General features: G+C 35.2%; 2 protein-coding genes across 3 annotated transcripts; one reads left to right on the top strand and one right to left on the bottom strand.

The window, feature by feature from the left end:
* Positions 1 to 2,766: 2,766 nt before the first annotated feature.
* On the top strand, positions 2,767 to 8,997 carry LOC109805800 (Chaperone DnaJ-domain superfamily protein). Its single transcript, XM_083065391.1, has 9 exons — positions 2,767 to 2,991; positions 3,946 to 4,036; positions 4,122 to 4,182; positions 6,841 to 6,918; positions 7,218 to 7,291; positions 7,547 to 7,660; positions 7,776 to 7,883; positions 8,542 to 8,580; positions 8,679 to 8,997. The coding sequence occupies exons 1-9, from the start codon at positions 2,891 to 2,893 to the stop codon at positions 8,763 to 8,765; spliced, it is 753 nt and encodes a 250-aa protein (XP_082921517.1). The 5' UTR covers positions 2,767 to 2,890; the 3' UTR covers positions 8,766 to 8,997.
* Positions 8,998 to 9,194: 197 nt separating this feature from the next.
* LOC109805799 (serine/threonine-protein phosphatase BSL3) lies at positions 9,195 to 21,311 on the bottom strand. Of its 2 annotated transcripts, XM_029272871.2 has the most exons (21): positions 20,143 to 21,299; positions 17,823 to 17,883; positions 17,634 to 17,712; positions 17,449 to 17,528; positions 17,268 to 17,362; positions 17,069 to 17,168; positions 16,161 to 16,230; positions 15,833 to 15,934; positions 15,668 to 15,749; positions 15,307 to 15,486; positions 13,927 to 14,200; positions 13,600 to 13,843; positions 13,332 to 13,502; positions 12,767 to 13,005; positions 11,640 to 11,724; positions 11,440 to 11,538; positions 11,161 to 11,360; positions 11,006 to 11,081; positions 10,179 to 10,314; positions 9,954 to 10,093; positions 9,195 to 9,826 (listed from the first exon to the last, which is right to left on the bottom strand). In XM_029272871.2, exons 1-21 carry the CDS (start codon positions 20,567 to 20,569, stop codon positions 9,743 to 9,745), a joined length of 3,024 nt encoding a protein of 1,007 aa, XP_029128704.2. In that variant the 5' UTR covers positions 20,570 to 21,299; the 3' UTR covers positions 9,195 to 9,742. The 2 variants fall into 2 exon arrangements, 1 of the variants encoding a protein (XP_029128704.2); XR_014430094.1 differs by lacking the exons at positions 9,195 to 9,826; positions 9,954 to 10,093 and having other exon boundaries at positions 10,238 to 10,314; positions 11,006 to 11,067; positions 20,143 to 21,311.
* Between the last annotated feature and the right edge of the window lie 80 nt (positions 21,312 to 21,391).

Below are 21,391 nucleotides of genomic sequence, written 5' to 3'. Positions count from 1 at the left end.
CTGTCTTGTCCTCTCTAAATTATCGTGATTTCTTTTCAACCTTTTTTGTTTTGCAATATAGGCCAATGGGGTTTCGCAATTGGTCGTGACCTGCATAACTGGTCTTGTGTTTTGGGAACACCACGATCCATTCGTGATATTTTTGCCTCTCCACTCATGAGGTTAAGTGGCTGTTACGTGCTTGACATGGATAATTGTTTTTTTATTAATTAATTTCTCTGATGTATCATATCTAAAGTTATTATCGCCAATGGACCTTACAAAATCGTCTTTTTATGACTTGATTAAACACGGAAAACAATGATAGAGAGCAATGACAAATTGACAACATCAACAACTTTTAATTGAATTATATTATATTTTAGCTGCCATTTTCCGTTGGTGATGAAACCACTAATGACTGATGAGTAAAAAGCATTAAATAACATAACTTTAGCAATTACCACTGACCAGTAAGGAGTGTGATTTTGCTTTCAGAAAGTTTATAATGGGTATTGCATGTTTCATGTGTTAATCAGTAATCACTGCCCTGTTCGCAATGTATCCTATATTTTCCTTTCTAGAAAAAACCACTTGTATATAAGCCAAACCAAGGAAAGTGTGCTGTGTGCGCTGGATACGCTCTACTCCTATTTTATATGCGCTGCGATGAGCCTTTGGAAATGTAACAAAAAAAGTAGTGGGCTTTTATCAAGTGCTCTTCTTAGGCTTTTTTTCTTTCTCCATTTTATTCGAGTGGGCTTTGGTTTTGATTGAACTGAATTACCACCAACAGTTTTTATTTATGGTCCAACCTTAAGGCTAAATAAGGATTGTTATAGATGTAAATTCTGGGATGGATCTAATGGCTAGTGAGGGTACAAAAGAAAAATATGAAACATCAAAAAATTTAATTTAGAGTAATTTTAATAAAATAAATTTGATGTTAGATACACAAAATTGAATTAATATTTCTGTTATGTCAATAAAAAAGAAACGTTATAAAAAATTAACAATAAAAACTTAAAAAATTACAAAATTGTAAATATAAAAACTAAAAAAAAAATATTTTAAATTATAGGATTAAAAAAATTGAAAAAGATAAATATAGAGACTAAAATATTTTTTTTTTAAAATTATAGAGGTTAAAAAATAAAGTAAATAAAATTACAACACGAAATGATAGTTTTTCTAATTATATTTTTGGGATTCTTTTGTTGCTTTGGTTTCCTTAATCTACCATGACAAATAACTTCTGGATCTCAAAAGATTTGTGCATTTCATAGCTTCTAAGTTCTAACTATTCAAAATCATTGATTTGGAGGTGTTTGAAAGAATAATTGAAAAAATAAAATGGAATACTTTGATCAGGTTTCAGGGGTGAAGGCTAGGATGAGAAACTCCATTTTAACCATTAGATAATTTAATTTTAAAATTTGTGGGTAAGATTTTTTCTTTTCCTCTATTTTTTATTTCTCTCCTGATTTACCCTTTCCCTAATATCACATCTCTAATACCAAACTCATGTTTATCCTTGCTGCCACCACAAATTATTCTCCTTCTTCACCACTTTTGAGGGTTTTGCAATGGGTTGTGTGGCAATGAGTCACAGTCGTTGACAACACTATTCAATTTCATAATATCTACTGTTCATAGTGTACTATGTCATTAGTAAGAAAGAAGATTTTTTAAATATTTTTTTTTTATTTATTATCACCATAGATAAATCGGGAATTTTTTTTTTAAAAATAAGGTAAAAGAAGAAATATTTTTTTAACCATTGGTTTTAAACCTATTCAATTTAATGAATAGAAACTCCTTTCCCATTCCCGTAGTGGGAGACATGTATCGAACAAAATACAACAAATACAAAACAATTTTTTTTTTTTTTATCAAGTTTTATTGATTCATCTCATTAATAAATACTTTTCCTTTTCTATCTCATTGTTCGTTTTAAAGCATCGTTAGCTTTAGTTATTCATTCTCTTAAAAGAGATGTAACAATAAGACTTTTTAATTCAGTAATACTTTCGCTTAAATATGCTTAAATGTAGTTTTCATAGGAGCCAATACATAATGAGATTCTTATTTCTGTTTGTCTTTTCACATTTGTCTTTTGATAACTTCCAATTTTAATTCATTATTTTTGAAGTTATACATGTTGTGGGTTGATTTTATAATTTTTTTTGTGCTATCACTCGTCAATGCAAATAATTTGTGTATACTTTTGTCTTTATCTCTCTCTTAATAAGTCTTCCAATTTTGATTTTCTATTTTCGAAATTATATTAGTTGTGGTTTGATTTTATAATATATTTTTTTCTTTCCCTCGTTAATGAAATGCAAAATAATTCGTGTATTTTTGTCTTTAACTTGACTTAATTATATAAAAATACGAATGTAAAAAATATATAAAAAAAACCGATTCAACATTCAGAATTATCTTGCGTGTATATATGTTTTTCTTTCAGACTTTTAATTTAAACCTTATATCTGAGAAGTTAATCACTCATATCTTGTAAGTGTAAATTTTTTTTTATACTAACAACTAATCATATTTTTTAATAATACCATGTTATTTACTTATTTAATTAAATAAAAATAAAATAAAATAATTTAAAAATATGATTGATTATTAATATAAAAAATTTTACATTGGTCGTATATGGATGATTAACTCATATCAACATTGTATTTCTTAATTAAAATGCCTTAAGATTTAAAATTTTTGAATATAAAATAAACATAGTAAAAGAAAATGGGCCAAGTATAAAGGGTTGTAAAGTTTCAGAAGCTGTGGTTCGTTAGCAGAACTATCTTGTGGTTTGAGAGGATTCTGGAAGTACGATCGGCGAATCAGGTTTTGGCTTCTGAATTCCTCGGAAAGGAAGGAAGCAAAAAAAAAAATAAAAATGGGAGAGACAAACCAATCGGCCCCCATCGATGACGAATTGCTTCTCAAAAACTTCTTCGCCGAAGTCAGCGAAGTCGAGAGGGACAACGAAGTCCTTAGGTACCTCTCTCTCTCTCTGTTTCTGCATATATAATTTTTGTGTGTTTCGCTCTGGTTATGTGTTTCCGAACTGTGATTTTCTGTTGCTCTTTCTCTTTTTCGTGTTTTGTTTTTAATGTATGCGCATGTTGTTGATATATGTTTAGGTTCGGTGGTGATTAGGGTTTCTGTACGGTTGTTTCCGTGTAATTATTGCATCTGTTGGAGAATTTATTGTGTTGTTGGAGCGTTTGCTTTTCATTTGCATTCGATTCGGATCACCGAAGTTTCGCGAGCTAAGATCTTTGCGTGATTCAAAATTTGTGTCGTTTTATTTGTTGGAATTTGGATGATGATGCCTGTATGTGAGGATAGAGATATATTATTAGCGTTTTTAACTTTTTTACTTGCAATGTTGAATTTGAATTCTTCATAGATGCGATATTTGTGTTGGAGTTTTCATGAAACGGGTGAATCTTAGTATCAACAAAGAACTGTGCGACATTTGGCCTATAAGGATGTCCTTGTACAGGGAAGAATGAAATTCCTTCAGATGAGTGTTCAATTGGCATTTTTGATTGTGACTGGAAAGAATCATTTGAATTGGAGATAGTGTTAGCATTGTATATATTGCACTCGTCACTGGTTGGAATACGGTGAGTGTTCTCCTTGAGGGAAGATATGACGAGCATGTCACGAGGTGTGAAGGATGGAAGTGAAATCAGTAGCTGATGGTTAGTTAACAATGAACCTTAGCTGAATGATCCCAAAGAAAGCTTTGAAGCTTCAAAAATGGGGTCAAGCTTGTGTAGTGAGTGAATTTTAAGTGAATATATTCTTCAATTTGTAATTTTAAAGATGTGTTTGGTTCTCGTTGTTACCAAATGTTTATGTGGAAAATAAGAATTTTTGTTATTGTTTCGAGTTCTATATGCTCTCTACTTATCAACATTCTCTGGGTTTTGGTCTCCACAGGATTCTCTCTTGTTTTAAGTTGAATCCATTTGAGTATCTAAACCTATCATTTGATTCATCAGTTGATGATGTGAAAAAGCAGTACCGCAAGGTAACTTCTTCCACTTGCTGAGGTCTGTTTTAAGTTTTAGCTGTTTTGCTGGCTTCTTTAACATACTTTTGTCAATTTTTTGTAGTTATCATTAATGGTTCACCCTGACAAATGTAAGCATCCACAGGCCAAGGAGGCTTTTGGAGGTATGTGAATACACGCTTTATGATAACTTTTGTGGAATTAAACATTTTACTTGTTTATCTTTGTTTCTATCTATTTGAACTTGTGAAGGAAATAGCCAAAATAGTTATTGTATAAGAATAAGACTAGGCGATTTTTCCTTCTTGAGCTAGTTTTTAGGGTTGAGTTAGACCTTATTTATTCTAATAGAACTATATTTATTTACTTCATTTTTCAGCACATGATTTTTTCTTGAGTCCTAAAAGTTGTGGCTGTGATCATAGAACAGTAAAAAAAAAACCCTAATAAAATTATATATACTTCTTTAACCAAAGACATAATTTAGTTAGGGACAATAGCTTGAGTCCCAAAGTTGATAATTGAAATATGTGATATGGGGTTGAAAATGGCATGTAATAGTGTTGTGGCGGAGTGGAGCAGCCCCTGGCCGCAGTGAGGCCCTCTGCAGTGGCACAGTTCAGTGTCATGGTTGTAGCTGCCAAATAGCGGCTGGTACAGCACAACAATTCTGTTTTCCTAAAAAAATCGTGACACTTATCTCCCTCATTTGATGCTTCTCCCTCTTGCGTGTCTCCCATCTTGCTGTCACATCTTTTTCAGCCATCTTTGAATGCGGCCTTCTTTGGTGGCATGCGGCCATTCTGCAAGTGTTACGCCTTCTGCTGATGTGCATGTGTCTAGTGTTGCAGAAACAGCAGACACGTTTCTCCTTATTTTGGAGAAAAAAAGATGGTTGAATTCTGTGAGGAGGTGGTGGTTGAATGGCTGATGGTAGAAAGATGCTAGGGTTCTTTTCATTTCTAGAGTCAGAGAGGATGCTGGGCCTATACCCCAAAATTGGGCCCTTCTATACCCAAAACAGTCCTGTAATTTGGGAAAGTTGCTGTTTTATTATTAATAATCATATTTTATATTTTTATAAAACTATAAGATACTCTATAACATTTAAGAATATTTAAAAATATAGAAAAACATTAATACATAATTATATATTATATAATAGAGAGAAATATACAAATATAATTATGATAAATATATATAAATAGAAAAATATAATAATTAAATAGAATTAACATAATATTAAGAAATATATATAATAGTAATAATAATAAGCAATAGAATACTCTCACACACATTAAAAATTCAGAACAGTGGCCATCCTGCTATGAGCTATTGCGGTTTAGCATTTTTGGGGTTGGCCGTTGGCCACTATGCTCTGCTATCCTGGATTTAAAACATTTATGCAATATAATACACTTTACCATGAAGTGGGAATAGGTCAATGAAGAATGGATTACTTAATAGAATAATTTTTAGACCAAAAACTCAGACGGATAGTGAGCAATTTATTTTTTCCTTGACATATATAGTGCAAGATAGGCTTCAAAAGTTCAACTAGTGGTGTGAGTACATCACTTTTTCTAAGTTTCTTCCATATAGCCTTTGGAGACAAACTGATGAATTTATATGTAGTTCTATCAACATTCTTATGTATTTAACTGTTCAGTTTTAGATACTGTTCATATTTACTTCTTTGTACTATCATCTTTACCAGCTTCAGCTTAACCAGGGTTTTAAATAGCGCACTATAGCAGTGTAGCACAGTGGCCTTTAGCTGTTGTTAAGTGGTATAGTGTAGCAGCTGTAGCAGACCAATAGCAGGCTGAATAACGGCCATAGCAGATGGGATAGTGGCACTATCTGTTGATTTCCCAAAAGCCCACTGAATAGAAACGTTGGGCCCTTTTTGAGGACAAATTTATGGATTTCAATTTAAAAAAAAATAAATCTATTGCTGTAATAGTAGTGAAAATGATAAAGAATACTTGGATTTAGAAGATGATGTTTCCATATATCAATTACATATTGATTTTGAAGAAGGAAAATTAAATAATTTATCATAGATAGTGTGTATATCAACTGCTATTTTGTTTGATATCTACCCCTTTCTGGCTACAACTACTATATTGGAGAGTCAGGAAGCCAAGGTTATCAATAACAGATAACAACCTATGGTGGTGAGCTGAAAATCCGCTATAAACTTATGGTGGATGGCATGGTGGCCTATGGCAGACAAAAAAAAACATTTGTAAAAAAACTAAAAAAGAATGGTAAAAATAAAACAGAAACATCATGAATATGTTAGAAGACTTGTTATAAGCCCACAAGTATGGAGGTTAAACAGAGAAAGAAGAGAAACCCTAGATTTCTTTGTGAACGTTAACAATTGAGAGAAAAGTATAGGTGATACTTGGAGGTTGTGTGAAAAAACCCATAAATGGGCTTTATAAAAACAAAAAAAAGTAATCAAAATCCACCATGAATGCCATAACCTGCAACAGCGTAATGGATATGGCGGGCACTGCCATAAAACCTTAGAAAAAGGATGGCAAATGCTAATCAAGCTTCAAACCGACACATAATTCCTTTACAACGGCCCCATAATGGTTTTTTTGACAACATTGCAGGAAGCTGGATCCTTTTTTTGATTCTCTATATGATTACACTGATTCTGTTTTCTGTATGAGATTTCTAACATTGTATAAAATAGCATGTATTACTAAATATCAATTATGATGAGAAGTTTTGCAGCTAGTAGAGGGTTCACATGATTTTATATATATATATATATGAATGTTTTCTGTGTTATTTACTTGCAGCATTAGCAAAAGCTCAACAATTATTACTGGACCAAAATGAAAGAGATTATCTTCTTAGCCAAGTTAATTCAGCAAAAGGTTGGTGTAAATATGTCTTAGAGGTGCCTATTCTCCCCCCCCCCCCCCCCAAAAAAAACACACACACCACACACCATGTTTTTAGCACTCTTGGTTAATGATAAGAAGTCATTATTGACCCTGTTTTAAATGAGTTCTGGGATTTACTCAAGGGTAAAAGTTTTTTTGTAGCCAGGGATCCAGCTCTTTTTTCTTCTTTTTCTGGGGCCTCTATCTCTTTAGAAGAAATGACTTATTCACGGAAAATCTGGGACAAATTAAAGAATAGAACTAATATTTTTCATTGATGTGCACTGCAGAAGAACTTAGAGCAAAGAGGAAGAAACAGCTGAAGAAAGATACAGCTTCAAAAATTAAGTCTTTGGTTGAAGAGGTATGTATAATTTTACTAGGGTTCTTCTATGATTTTAAGATCTTTGTCACACTAGAATTTGCAACCCAGAAATTTTAGAATAGCCTACCCTTGCGTGTGTGGCTTTTTGGCTGTCTGTCTTGTGCCTCCCTTATGGTCTGAATACACACTGAATGGTGAGATTACAGGACTTTGATATTGTAGATTTAGTATATTACTATTAGTTCAGAAACAATATAAACCTGCTTTTTGAGGAGACCATTTTGTCTGTCTCAGGGAAAATATGATAAACAATATGAACAGTCAAATGAGTTTCAGCAGGAGCTCAAAGTCAAAGTTCGCGAACTATTAACAGAACAAGAATGGAGGAGAAGAAAAATGCAAATGAGGGTATGTTCTAATTATCCCCCACCCACACACTTCCAAATTTTGACGTGTCATGAAAAAGGCCAGCAAGATTATTTGGAGACTATTTAGACCTTTTAACTTGTTCAATGTTATGTAGATATCTGAGGAGGAAGGAAGATTAAAAAGGGACGAAGAGGAACAGAAAGAAATGTGGAAAAGAAAGCGTGAACATGAGGAGGAATGGGAAGGAACACGAGAACAGAGGGTTAGTTTTTTCTACTGACCATTTTTAAACGTCAAATATACATCAAACTGCAATTTGTGTTTACCACTGTGACAGCATATCAGAAGATAGTAACGAGATAAATATTTGAACAGAAGGCGCACCACTTCGTAAGGGATACCAAAGAAGTCCTTGCAAACTAAGCTGTTCTAGATACAGTTTGCAAAGGCTGATTATAATTCCATGTTATTTTCAATTTCATGCTTACTAACCTTAGGTGGTAATACTTTGGCCTTTGGGGTCTTTGGAGTTTGGCATCCATTTTGTGGGTTCATTGAATTTATAATAGTTTTTTATTAAAAAAAAATAGTTAAATGAATTAAAATAGAGTAAATTATTTTTCTTGTTGCAGCACACCTGTTATAATTTTGGAGCCATGAGCTTGGGAGTGGTTACTAGTTTTAGTCACTGCTGCATGAATAGCCTCTCCACTCATAAGGGGATATATATATAAGTAGCCTTGTGCATTGGGTCACCATTCTTTTCTCGTATTTTACTCTGAAGTTGTTTAAAAAATGAATGTTGAGTAGAGACATTTTTTCACGTGTCCTTTGTTGGCATGCAATATTTTTTTTTCCTTATCAGAAAAAATATACACTTAAAGAAAGAAAGATAAATTAACACAATGCATTATTATCAGGTATCCAGTTGGAGAGACTTTATGAAGGGTGGAAAGAAGGTGAGATATTAAGCTTTCTGATTTTCATATACTAATTTGACATGCACCTTGGAATCAAAGAATTGCTCAAGTAATATCACTATTTTACATGTCTGCAGAACAAGAAAGGAGAAATTCGGCCCCCAAAGCTCAAGACGGAAGATCCCAACAAATCCTACGTTCAGAGGCCTGTAAAAAGAGGTTAGGGGTGACGGCAATCAGCTGAACGAGGAGTCCGAGAGAACTTATTCATGCATGCAGGCAGGCAGGCTATCTATTGTATCAAATTGATACTTGTAACTTGTAGCTTATCACTAAGGTCATTTGAGGCATGTAGACCTCCATCCAATGAATATGAATATCCCATTAGGACGTTACACCCCAATGTTGATACATAGGAATTATTAAGCTGAAAAAAGAAACCTTTATTTCTGATCATCCGCAGCGAGGTAACGAGATGTTAGGTTAGACAAGGGTTTATGCAGAATTTTATTTTATTCTATACAATTGACAATTTCACGTATTCAGCTTAACGTAAAAATGGAGACAATATATTGGCTTGCACTTTCTTATCTTGGTCAAGGATAATTTGTTAAAATAAGTATTTCGATCTCCTAGTTATTTGCGGCACAATGTAAAATACAAAATCTACTATCAAAAATTAACATTCTTCGTCGGAGAATACTGATCCACGCAAAAATTAATTCTACAGAGATGAAAATTACAGAGCAAAACCTATGATACAAGGACCTCCAAGAAATATTTCTGATTTATATCTCACCATCACATTAAAAAAAAAAAAAAAAAAAACCGCGTCCTCTTGATTAACAAAACCCCAACAATAGCCTAAGGGCAAGAAGTAAAAAATATGTAAGAATTGAAGACAAAAATATAGGCTCCATGACAACCATAACCTTGATTTTGTAACCTATGCTCAATTTACAATGGGTGGGAGAGTTCTAGCTTGGTCAAAGTAAACGTAGCAGTGGCTACCAACCTTGCGTGCCGAATGTGTACTTATCTTATCAAGGCTTGCCTGCTGGTGGAGTGGTGAGAACCAAAACTTTCTGCGGGGAGTAGGTTCGGAGACTCCAGTAAATGGCATCATGCTATATACAAAACATTAAAACAAGGCTGATAGCATAGCACGAGCCAGTAAGGAATAAATAATTCTTGATGATCACTATATCCAAGCTAGCGAACCTCGGTCATTTGTTCCTGGGGGTCGACCTCTAGTTGGTGTTGGTGGTCTGTTAGCATTCAACTCCTGCATGTATTAATAACATTGTTTATTTTTCAATAACAGCGCTATTAACTTTGATGTGCTCGTGTCATTTATATTAACTAATTATTACACAGAGCTACTATTTAATGGAAAATATTTGAAGGAGTACCTGCATCCATGTATCTTCAATATGACGTTCGGGTGACGTTTCTGGTGAAGATATTGCTGGTGGTAATGGATGAATCAGTTTAGGAACCACAACAAGGTCTCTACCCAAAACTAATATTGCCCCAGCATTATTTGCGGTACCTATTGGACCAAGGAGTGCCAAAATTTAGACGGGAACACGATCAAAGGAGGAAAGTGAAACGCAGTACTTAGTTAACATATATACCACAATAATTTGTAGCTGAAAACAGCGTGATCAAATGTCCCTGGGCAAAACGCTCAAATCCATCCATCACACATTCATGTGCACGAACAATCAGCTGAAGATCATTGTTGTTGCAAAATTCCATGACCCGATCAGGCTGAAGTACCAAACCACAATTAAATGAGCATGAGAACACATGTTCAAGGATATCAATAAGAAAGGTCAAAAACATAAAGTACGCATGTTATTCAACAAAGCAACCTTGTGGGAAATACTACATCAATCGCAGACAAACTACAAATTATAGGGTATAACATATGGATGGATAAATAACAACTTACAGGCATTAATCAGTTTCATGATCTTTCAAATATAAATCTATTCTACCTTTCAAACATAATTATCTAATAGATACATGCTAAACTTGAAAAAAGTTTCAAAGAGAAACACTTCAATTAATGAGTTTAATATGCATATTGTCAATTTAAACTTTTTTACACTGTCAACTATGCAAGTTAACAATCTTAACATACATAACCATCTATGATTCAATTACAATGTAAGAAACTTCTATAATATGGGTGCATTTTGATTAAATTCTTCGATTCTAAGTTTCAAAAGATGCTTGAAAATCATACATTAGAAGTGTATTGCCAAGGGTTTATAGTATAATAAATGAAATAAATAATTATACGCACATTCTAAATCATCAAATTCTATCAGATAAACAAGTATTAGCATATTAATATGTATTGCCATTTTTTGGGTCTAGAAACACTGAAACAACCAAATTACGATAGAAATCTTAAAAATTATTTCCAAAATGACAACACATAAGGAGCACCCACCCCAAAAGTAACTAATCCAGGACCTCTAGCATTTGGCCGCAAACCTTCCACGCTGTCATTCTCTGTAGGGTCAGACCTGGAAACATATCATGCTATTATTATCCAGAAGGACATGAAGCACAGTGACAAACATGGAATAGCACGCATGAACTGACCACAATAGATCCATAAGCACAATTGATCCTGCTTCCATTGGAATTGGACGCTGAATGTTTTCAATCTGTTCTACATGATTTATTGAACGACCAATACCGCCATGCATGCAAATAATTTTTTTCTCAATTAAAGCTGCTAGAGGAAGCCAATTAAACAGCTTGTTTATCCGATGCCATGTCCAAATTCCGTCTCTCTCACCCTGATCAACAATAATTATATGATTGATTGATGATTCCGATATAAACAAGACACAATTCCTGGTACATGAAATTCCTTACCATCCTCTCTATGCACTCAATTCGGAAACCAAAGAGGGCATTAATATCTGCAGCTTCATGGTTTCCACGTATTAAATGTACATTGTTGGGATACTCAACCTACAATATTCACAAAACCATGCATAAATATGATGTACCTTCAGAGCAATTGGCTTCAAACTAGACAAAAAAACAAAGAAAACCTAAACAACCAAGAGTACCTTCAGAGCAAGAAGAAGGGTTATAGTTTCCAAGCTGTGCTGTCCCCGATCAACATAATCTCCTAGGAATAGATAATCGATATATCTGACAGTCATTTATGCAAAATTAGCAACAGAGAAAAAACATATGCCTAAATAACTAGTATTATAATAGCCCTGTTGATATTTTATGGATTAGATGGAAAAGGGAAAAGATTTAAAGAGGGGAAAAAGAAAAATATTTTACTAATGAGATTGAATATCGTGCTATAAATATTAATCTAACACTTGTATTTATACTAAAAGTCTAAACTATAAGAAAAGACAATTATAAACTTTGGGTTTAGTCTACAGCTAGTGCTTGTCTACATAGCCAAGAAAATTTTCTTAAATCCAAATCACACTAATAAATCTATTTCTCAACACTCCACTCCTCATGCAATTGATTTGTTTCTCAGGCAGCACCATCTTTACAATCAATGAATTGCAAGAAATCATTCAATATTAAAAATAATTTAAGATTCTTGGACCCCAATTTCTGTTCCATTTGTCACCGTAAACTCACATTAGCATAACAATTTCCTTGTTTAACCCCACTAAAATAAACAAGTCTAGCATGCTAGGGCATCCAAAGCAAACTTCAGGAGATATCCTATTCAGAGCACAATTTAAAAATTAAAATAAAATAAAATCTACAAAAAAAATGCAATATATCATTCCAGCAAGGGAATACGTGAATCATGCATTTTGGTGCTAACTAGGCATACTAGATAGCAGACAGATTATATGCACAGCCAAGAACCACTCTGTTATGGTAGAGTAGAATGGGATAATCGGTGAAGAAAAGCTGTCATAAAAAAATTGAAAATCAAATAGACATTAATAAAATGTGCATGTTGGATAATCAATCAAAATTTGCTCAAAGATCTCAACTATGCACTGTGTGTATACAAATAAAACAAATTTGGTGTAAATATAGAAAGCTGGTTGTGGTTTTGATTGGACATCTTTTTCATCAACAACCGTGCCTACATACAATATTAACCTATTGACCAGGAATATAGCCAATTGAAACATTAATCATGATGCACACCATAATAGTATTCATTATCCACAAATAAAACCATCAACAGAAGCTATGAACTTACGCAATGTCACCAGCAGTTGATGGTGCACCGTACTCATCAAAAAGGCGCATGAGATCACCAAACTGTCCATGTAGATCACCAAATATTTTAATTGGTGCCCTAAGTTGTAAGACAGTTGGTTCACTTGAAAATATCCGCTCAGCACTGTCACAAAGATCAGCAATTTCATTACAATCTAAGAAAAACTGCCGGCGTACTGGTGGCTTCCATCCACGAGGCTTTAAGAGGTGCGCAATGACCTATAAAAGTGAGGAAACCCCATAAGAAACAAATCTGAATCTGAATACAATACAAAGCAAACCTGCTTAGTAATCCAACAGAAGAGATATGATAAAGCCAACATGCGGATATAAATATAAATGTAAACCATGACCAGAAACCCCCCAAAAATAATAATCAGAAAATTGTGATGTAAGATGGAGTAAGCAGTGACAATGAAAGAATGGTCAATAAGCATGGCCAACCAAGTAACAAACTACAAGGAATTTTCCTAATATTATTAATATGAAATTATGAATTATTGTTATTCTGCATTTAGTAACTAGTTGTAGAGATCAATCTGTACCTTTTTTGGCACACTATTGATAGACATCTGCCGATCTAATAATTTCCTGGCAGCAGTTGCATTTTCTGGAGTCCCATAACTAACTCGCCTGCCTTCATTTTCAAATTGATCAATTGAAAGCTGTCTAACCATGCCACCCAATGCTCCACCAGTCTCTGCAGCAACAACCACCTGGAGAAAATTCAACACAACCAAAAAGTGGGCCTAAATATTTTATGGAAACTAGCATACAATACTTCTTCCCCAGTAATGAAAATGTATTACGTACAGCTCTGTGATGCAGCCGGACTCCACCAGGAGTAACATTATTTGAACCTGCAGAATCAGATTCAGGCTTAATCAAGGAAGATGTTTGTTTCCCACTTGGGGTCGCCTCCGCCCCACGGTCTCTGTCAGGCAATTCAACTTCTCCATTCTCTTGCCGTGCCTTGGCAGCAGCCAGTGCAGCACTGATTGCTTCCGCTTCTGCAGCTGATGCTTCAACTAAATACTCAACTCCTTTAGCAGTTCGCCTGTTCAAAGTCCTTCAGATGAATGAAGCCAAACGAGTAACATTAAATGCTTTGCCCAATGAGAATGAAAAAAACTGTCTTACCGAGGTACTGGAAGCATGGCATTTTCAGTGCTGATATCGTTATAAATGTCACCATTCATTGGGGGTGCAACTGGACTTCCCAAAACAACAGAACCATCAGCAGCAGCCTCAGGCATTGTTTGCCTTGATCTATCATCAATGAATCCATATCGTCCAGGTAAGCGCCCTGCTTGTACATTAGAAGCAGCTGCTGCAGCAGCAGCATGTGAAGCAGCAGCTGTTGTTTCAGCAGCAGCAAGATCTTCAGCAACAAGTAGGTCATCTAGCAAGATTCCTGAAGAATGAACATGATACATTACAGTCAGCCCAGCTCTTGAGGTGATGAATTGGTTAGATCATCATACAGGAAAGCTAATAAATATTTTAGATGAAATCATAGATTTCAGCTTGCAAGATGAACAGGGATTAAATGGCCATTCTCTTGAATAGCAATAACGGGCAAAAATTTTATCCACTTGATCAAAAGGAAAAACACACCTTGGTTGTTAAAGAGAATCAATAAAATAAATCTTATGTTATGTTTGGCCCAGCTTTTTTATGGCTTAAAGGCTACTTTAAAGTTAAAGCTCAAAATAAGAGCTTTACAAATAATGTACAAGTTATTTTGCAGTTTTAGCTTAAAAGCTCCTTTAAAACTAAGAGTCTGTTTGGATAAGCTTCTCCAGAAGTACTTGTAGGAGAAAAAACCAGGAAGGAAAGTCAAAATAAGTTTCTCCATAAGTTAAAATTAGTTTATGCATGAGTTAAAAATAAGATTTTGGAGAAGTTAATAGGAAAAAAGTTTCAACTAATTAACTTATGCATAAGGTAATTTTAGCTTATGAAGAAGCTTATTTCATTTTTCCTTCCTATTTTCTCTCGTATAAGTCTTATGCAGAAGTTTACCTAAATAGGCCCTAGTAGTGTATTTCTTTGTCCCACATCAATTAGTTCAGGATAAAAGGGAGAAGGCAAAGGTGTGCAGCTTATTTTTTATTTTTTTATAAAAAAATAATATTCTTCATTTTTTAAGAGCTTTTCTCCAATTAAGGAAAAGAAAAGCCAGAAAAAAAACTGAGACAAACACACTACCTTAGTCACTAACAGAATACTTTTCATCTGAGAAGAAAGTACTTAGCAACTCAGATTATTGGAATTTCCTCTCGTGATTGTTTACTCAATGTCATAGCAGCCAAAATTGACCTAGTTTTATTAAAAGAACAGAACATGTATATCAAAGATAACAGAAAAGAATTTCCAACTGTATTGTAACTTGTAAGGAGTGCCAAGTAATTATCTGAATAACTATAACTAGAGCGATAAAAATATCATAAGATACCAAGCAAATATGAAATAAAATCCAGTAGGATGAACACACAAGAAGTTATATTTATGACTTACCCCCACGTAAACCACCATAAATAAAAATTAGGTCACCAACAGCGGCAGCTGCATGCCTACAACGCCTAGTCAACTCAACTGCTGCATCTCCTCCTGCTGCATCAGCACTGTATCTACCAGTTCTTGGGCTGGTAACAACAGATTTTGTATCACACCAAACACCAGCGGCGGTGTCCAATACTACAAACAGAAAAAAAAAAAATTTAATGCAGCATCAATTGGAATAACATTAAATGTTGCCTCCATAATATACAGAAATTAAAATAATAGACCATTTAAAGTACACAATCCAGATCATAACAAAAATAAAAAAGCACCAGGCAACAAACAGAAAAAATTTAAGCAACACAACAATTGGCACCTGCAACGCTTGATGAGTCTTCAACCATCCGTCCTCCACCAAGAGCCCCACCAGACACGTGGAGCCTTGCATTAACAAACACCTAGAATCATTAAATTAAGCATGATCCCTGAACATATACTCAACTAAGAAAAATGAGAATAAATAAAAGATAATAAATCCAACCGCTGCATGCTGATATCTTGGTGATGGTGAAACACCAGGGGCAATTGCCCATTCCCAACGACCATCTCTATGTTTAGCAAGTCCGTATGCACTTGCCAATGGCTGCAAACATAAATGGTAAAAAGATATTTTCAACAAAGCATAGGAAGAAGTAATTCACAGGAGTCACAACAAATAACAATCTAGTTAAAATTCAATAAGAACAAGCCACATGCAAGGAAATGCAAAGAAAAGGGGCATCACATAAAAAAAAAAAAAACTCGAGTATCAGACACAAATTACAAGCTTCCCATGAAAATCAAATCAACAGAATGAATAGATAACTCACAACACTACTGGCATCCCTCCCTCCACAAAGCAGAAGAAGTCCATCAGAGCGTGCACTTGCAGTTGCATACCTGGTCAACATTAAATAGAAAAATGAAAATTGAATCATGACAAGTTGCACTAAATGATAGCAAACTTCATAAACTTAAGGTAAGTCTACACTTCACAAAAATGTTTGTTTACATATTCTAAGATTCTCTTGTGCTAACACAAAAGAAAGCAATAATGAGATAATCTTGTTCCAGAAACAGTAATATTAATGCTAGTCAAAACTATCAAATTAAGATGAGGTTCTAGAAACACTAATCATGCTGCAATCGTCTAACTCAAGTTTTCATATATAAAATAAAAGAGAAAAACAAGAAAATGAAGGTGAGCCTACTATAAGCACTATGCTCACATAAAGAATAAGGCAATCACAAGATAACATGACAGTCCAACTTTACAAAGTAATGATAGTAAACAAATGGACACCATTGCTACAAGGAAAAACTAAAGAAAATTTCAGACAATTCAACTTGTTTTAATTTTAGTAGAAATATAGTCAAGTTTTATTTTAAGAGAAAAAAAAAGGAGAAAAAGATTAAAAAAAAAATCCAAGACTTGAAGTGAAAAATACTTTAAAAAAAACTATGAACATGAAAGGAAATTAACAACTAAATTAAATCCATAAAAACATTATTTAATCCAATTAACATAGAAGCAAACTAGAATGAAGCGTTGAATCTAACCACTCAACAGTTTTGCTAGTGCAATAATTAGAGTGTCAGCCTTCACAACCTATTTCATGATTTCAAATGCTAAAATGTACACAAACCCTATAAATGTTCATAAAAATTTAAAACCAAATGCAGAGTGGTATCAAAATATCAGTCTAATAAGGCAGAATTCGTGGAGACAGAAGCATACATGCATGGTGGTGGGCCCTCTCCTTCTGGCTCTAACTTGCGCCATTCATAAGGCTTGGCAGCTGTGTCCAAGGCCCATACATCAGCCAAAGGTCTCTTTCCTGGAAAACAAAGACCAAGTAGTGTGACATCCAATAAATTTTCACACATAAGAACAACCAAGGTAAACAATGAAAAATGGATGGCATGTGGGTAGTTACCATCATTGCCTCCAATTGCCATTAGATACCTCTGCCCCACCAAAGCCATTACATGTCCATAGCGTGGCCCAGGTCCAGGGCCCTGAACAGACACTCTGCATAAATTTCAGAACCCACTAGATTAGAAAATTAACATTGGAAACATAAGGCATCGAGGAAAAAAAAATGTAATGCTTCAAACCTATGCCAGCGTGGCCATTGCTGAGTGAGATCAAGAACATGAAGGTCCTCTGCTGACAAACCAGCAGGACCAATGCCACCCTGTGTAACATGGCAACATTCCATTATGAACTAAGCTAATTATTTAAAGAAAGGAAAAAATTCAGTAATATCATGATAACCTATAAGATATCCTTGCCATGCTACCTGAATAACCACCATAGTTCCCACAGCAGTCGCCACATGTGCAGCCCTTGGAGTTGGAGGTTCTCCAAAGGGAGTTATCCTGCATGATATTGCCCTTATTATGCACTGATAGTACAAAGTATGTAAGTCTATACAAGCATTAATTAAGTCATGATGGAAGTGAGAAAAATAACTTTGTTTTAAGCTCACCTAGACCATTTATTAGTCAATACATCATAACAGTGGACATCAGCTGTGGCACCAGCTAAACCTGAAACACAAATCATATAATATGATAAATTTTGAGCATAAGCACATTTACACTCAATTGTTAAAACTATAATCCATGTCATTTAATTCACAAAAGAAGCTCTATTAATCCGATCAATATCAATTCTTCGACTGAGAAAATGTATAAATCTACATAAATTATTGTTTGCATTGTACTACTCCTACCAGGAAGATAAGCAAATATAGCCAATTCCCCAATAATAAAAAATGTTTACACCAAATCAAGTTTTTGGTATATAGTTTACCAACATCAATTTGCACCACAAATAATAGAGTTATGAACATTTTCCTACTAGGATGACTTAGAGAATTAGAACAAAAATTATCCAGGGCTTTGAAATTAACAAAAACATAATATTCCAGGTTACAATAGAGAGCATTGAAACAATGTGGAAACAAAAAATGCATTGTTATTTATTTTCAAGAACTGCTATGGAACATCATTTGAAATGAATACTTCTCACAACATAAGCTGAAATAGAACCATTCTTTCTAAAGTAAAAAAGGGGTTTATTGAGCTCTGTATACCACTGCACCAAAGATGTCACTAAATATGGTTTATCATATATGATAACCAAAAAAATTATACGAAAAATGGAAAGGTACAACCAGTCCAAACTCATTGTCACATTCTCAGACTTTCAGTCCTCCACCAAAGATCTTAAGCTTTTAGAAGAGTTGTTGCCACAATCGTGGTCAGGAATTCAGTCCTTGCCACCATCATTCTTGATAATTAAAGTAAATTTAAGGGTAAGGTAAATTGGGTTTTGCACTGCTTGAGATTCTCTTGCTTAAAGGGTGTGTTACATATAAAACCATCCATGGCCTTTCTCTCAAGAGAGCTTATCTGTTTGGGGGATTAGTGCTTGTCCAGCTTGTTTGGGTGAATTAGAGCTTGTCATAGGCTATGAAGTGGAACAGAACAGACACTAACAGGACCAAGGAAGAACCATTAAATCCATCTTTAGAATGCATTATATCGAAAACCAAATGGAATGAAGTGTCCCCTATGAAATATGTCTCCTTGAGTTATTGTTCCCCTCAAAATAGGAAAAAAGTGAAGTCTACGGAAAGACTTTTAAATAAAATTTTATGAATTTCCCAAATGACAACCGACCACAAATAGAAACAAAATTGTAACATAAATAATTAATTCATTACATTTATTTGGGTCAAATGCACACAGACTCATACTCTATCCCTAAGATAAGATTAGGAATGAAATATTTGGAAGAAAGTTGGAGTTTCACTTAATGAATAGAAAAAAGATAAACTAGTCTAAGTTGGTTTGATCATGTGAGCAAAACTGCAATAGAACAACAAAGGCCCAATGAGAGTAAATCAAATTGAATAGTTTAATTGAAAGGGGTGAAGACAAACCAAAGAAAACTTTAGAAGGAAACTTTAAAAAGGTTTTAATTGCTGCTGTGAGATTTTGTGTTCATATCAGTTTTACTCTAATTGAATTTATTGAAAACTTTTGTTCTTGATGAAGTGCTGTGACGTTGTTTGGTCTATGTAGATGACATGACACCGCCAAAGGGACAAGGCTTGGTTTCTTTTGTTATTCTAAACTATCCAACAAATGAATAATCGTAAATGTGATTTCCATTCATTTCTACTCCAATCTATCTCATCCATCAAAGTGAACTAGTATGAAGCTTCCTTGATCAACACAGCCAGGTTCTATCCCAAAAGATAAACAAATAAATAACAAGGATTAAAATGTGGACAGCACAACGTGAAGCACTTATAACATCTTGCTGGTGGTGCCTGCCACAACCAAAACCACAAAGCAATTGCAACCGCAACCAAGATTTAAAACCTTGATCAACAAAGCTAGATTTATGAAAACCCTAGTTTCCATGGAGGGAAACAAGTCCATAAGCATTAAAAGCTAAAAGATGCCATGAAAATTGAATAGCCTAAATATTACCAATCCATCACCATCTATGCATTTACCTGACCTAAAACAAATACGCAATAAAGAGCCATCACATTGAATCAATAGCTATAACTAACACCTAGCTAGACCGTGACAAAAACAAAAGACCCCCGTGTGTGTAGCTACAACTTAATTCTACTCTAAAACACATCAAGCATGCAAAGCGTTTAGTTAGCAGACATTCAAACTAACACATACCAAAACCCAAAATACTCAACCACAATATCCCGCGGAATGGTACGTTAACATATGCAGGGGAAAATGAAAAAAACAGTAAAATAATGAAATACATACGTATGCCAGCATTTCCAGCAGATGAAGGAGTCCCTGAAGCCGCGGAATTCCCTTCAAGAGCAGTGGCACCACCGAACAAAATTAGCCGAGGACCAATGTACCCCGGCGTCCCCTCCTCTCCGACCGCCGCAACCGCCGTCAACGTGTGGCCGCACCTCGGCCCCGGTCCGTCCTCCTTCTTATCCATAATTGCATTCACCACAGTGTAAGATGGCGCCAGCCTCGGTCCAACCACCGGACTCTGCGGCGCCGAAGCAGGCGCCGCCTGTTGCTGCACCTGAGGCTGCGCCGGAGATCCGCCTCCGGACGACGGTGGCTCCGCCAGATGCTCTCCCTCCGTCGCAGCCGGCGCAGGAGCGGCGGCGGCGTGGTTCTGCACGGCCGGATCGTGATCGGCCTCCGGCACCATGGAGGAATCAACATCCATTGCTTCAACCCTAAGATTCGAGCAATTTCGTGAGATCGGAGCTAGAATTCCGGCGAAATCGCATTCGGAAACAACATTTCGATTCGTTCGGCGGAATCCAAAGGCCTCAAACGAGCTCGCTGGCTTCGAGAAGACGCGCCACGAAGAAGCAAAGAAGCAAACTCAATGCTCGCAATTGAAAAGGCTTAGCAGGAACGAGACGATTCCTCAATTCGAAGACGAAAACAGTAACGAGCGAAATGAAAAGGAAAAATAGTGTCTAGGTTTTCTCTCTCTATCTTCTCCCTCCCTTTCTCTCTCTTCTGTGTTGAAAGTTGAAACGCAGAGAAAAGAAAAGAAAAGAAGCGGTAGAAGAAGGAAACGGGAACGGAGACAATATCAAAGCCACAACACACACTCGCAGCCCCAAAGCGGAAAAGGAAAACAAAAATAAATAAACAATTCCAATAACTTTCTCTGAAGTTGAGTTGAAGGTGTTATGTCTTTCTCTCTCTAGAATTAATTTTTTAGCCTTTTTGGATTTTTTATACGAAATAAAATGTGTTTTTATGTATATTCAGTTTTTTTTTAGAAAGGTTGAGACTTGAGAGAGAGAGGGGTGACCGAAATGAACCGGTCAGGGCATGTACGGCGGCGGCGGAGAACGGAAATTGGGTAACCGGGGATTGATTAAACCGTTTAACGGTGTTTGCTGGCAGCTTCCTAATTATTGGGGAACTTGACTTTTGGTCACCTTGTAAGGGCTGTTTATTTAACGGCACGGTTATAAAGCGCTAAGTTAAAGCACGCGCTGTATTGAAATGTTTTTCATTCTCTGTTTCT

Source organism: Cajanus cajan, chromosome 10 (assembly GCF_000230855.2).
Source record: "Cajanus cajan strain Asha chromosome 10, NIPB_CcT2T_4, whole genome shotgun sequence".
Taxonomy (NCBI): domain Eukaryota; kingdom Viridiplantae; phylum Streptophyta; class Magnoliopsida; order Fabales; family Fabaceae; genus Cajanus; species Cajanus cajan.
The sequence above is the reverse complement of the archived record's forward strand: the minus strand, read 5'-3'. Positions and strand labels throughout refer to the sequence as shown.

Bases quoted from the DNA above. Each gene is read 5' to 3' on its own strand.
- LOC109805799 (XM_029272871.2), bottom strand. From the start codon at position 20,569: ATGGATGTTGATTCCTCCATGGTGCCGGAGGCCGATCACGATCCGGCC. The intron at 11,082-11,160 runs GTCAGTTCATGC...ATATGTTTCCAG, and splicing joins GTGCTTATGGATCTATTGTG to GTCTGACCCTACAGAGAATG. The intron at 10,315-11,005 runs GTGGGTGCTCCT...TTGGTACTTCAG, and splicing joins CTGGATTAGTTACTTTTGGG to CCTGATCGGGTCATGGAATT.
- LOC109805800 (XM_083065391.1), top strand. From the start codon at position 2,891: ATGGGAGAGACAAACCAATCGGCCCCCATCGATGACGAATTGCTTCTC. The intron at 6,919-7,217 runs GTTGGTGTAAAT...TGTGCACTGCAG, and splicing joins CCAAGTTAATTCAGCAAAAG to AAGAACTTAGAGCAAAGAGG. The intron at 7,292-7,546 runs GTATGTATAATT...TGTCTGTCTCAG, and splicing joins TTAAGTCTTTGGTTGAAGAG to GGAAAATATGATAAACAATA.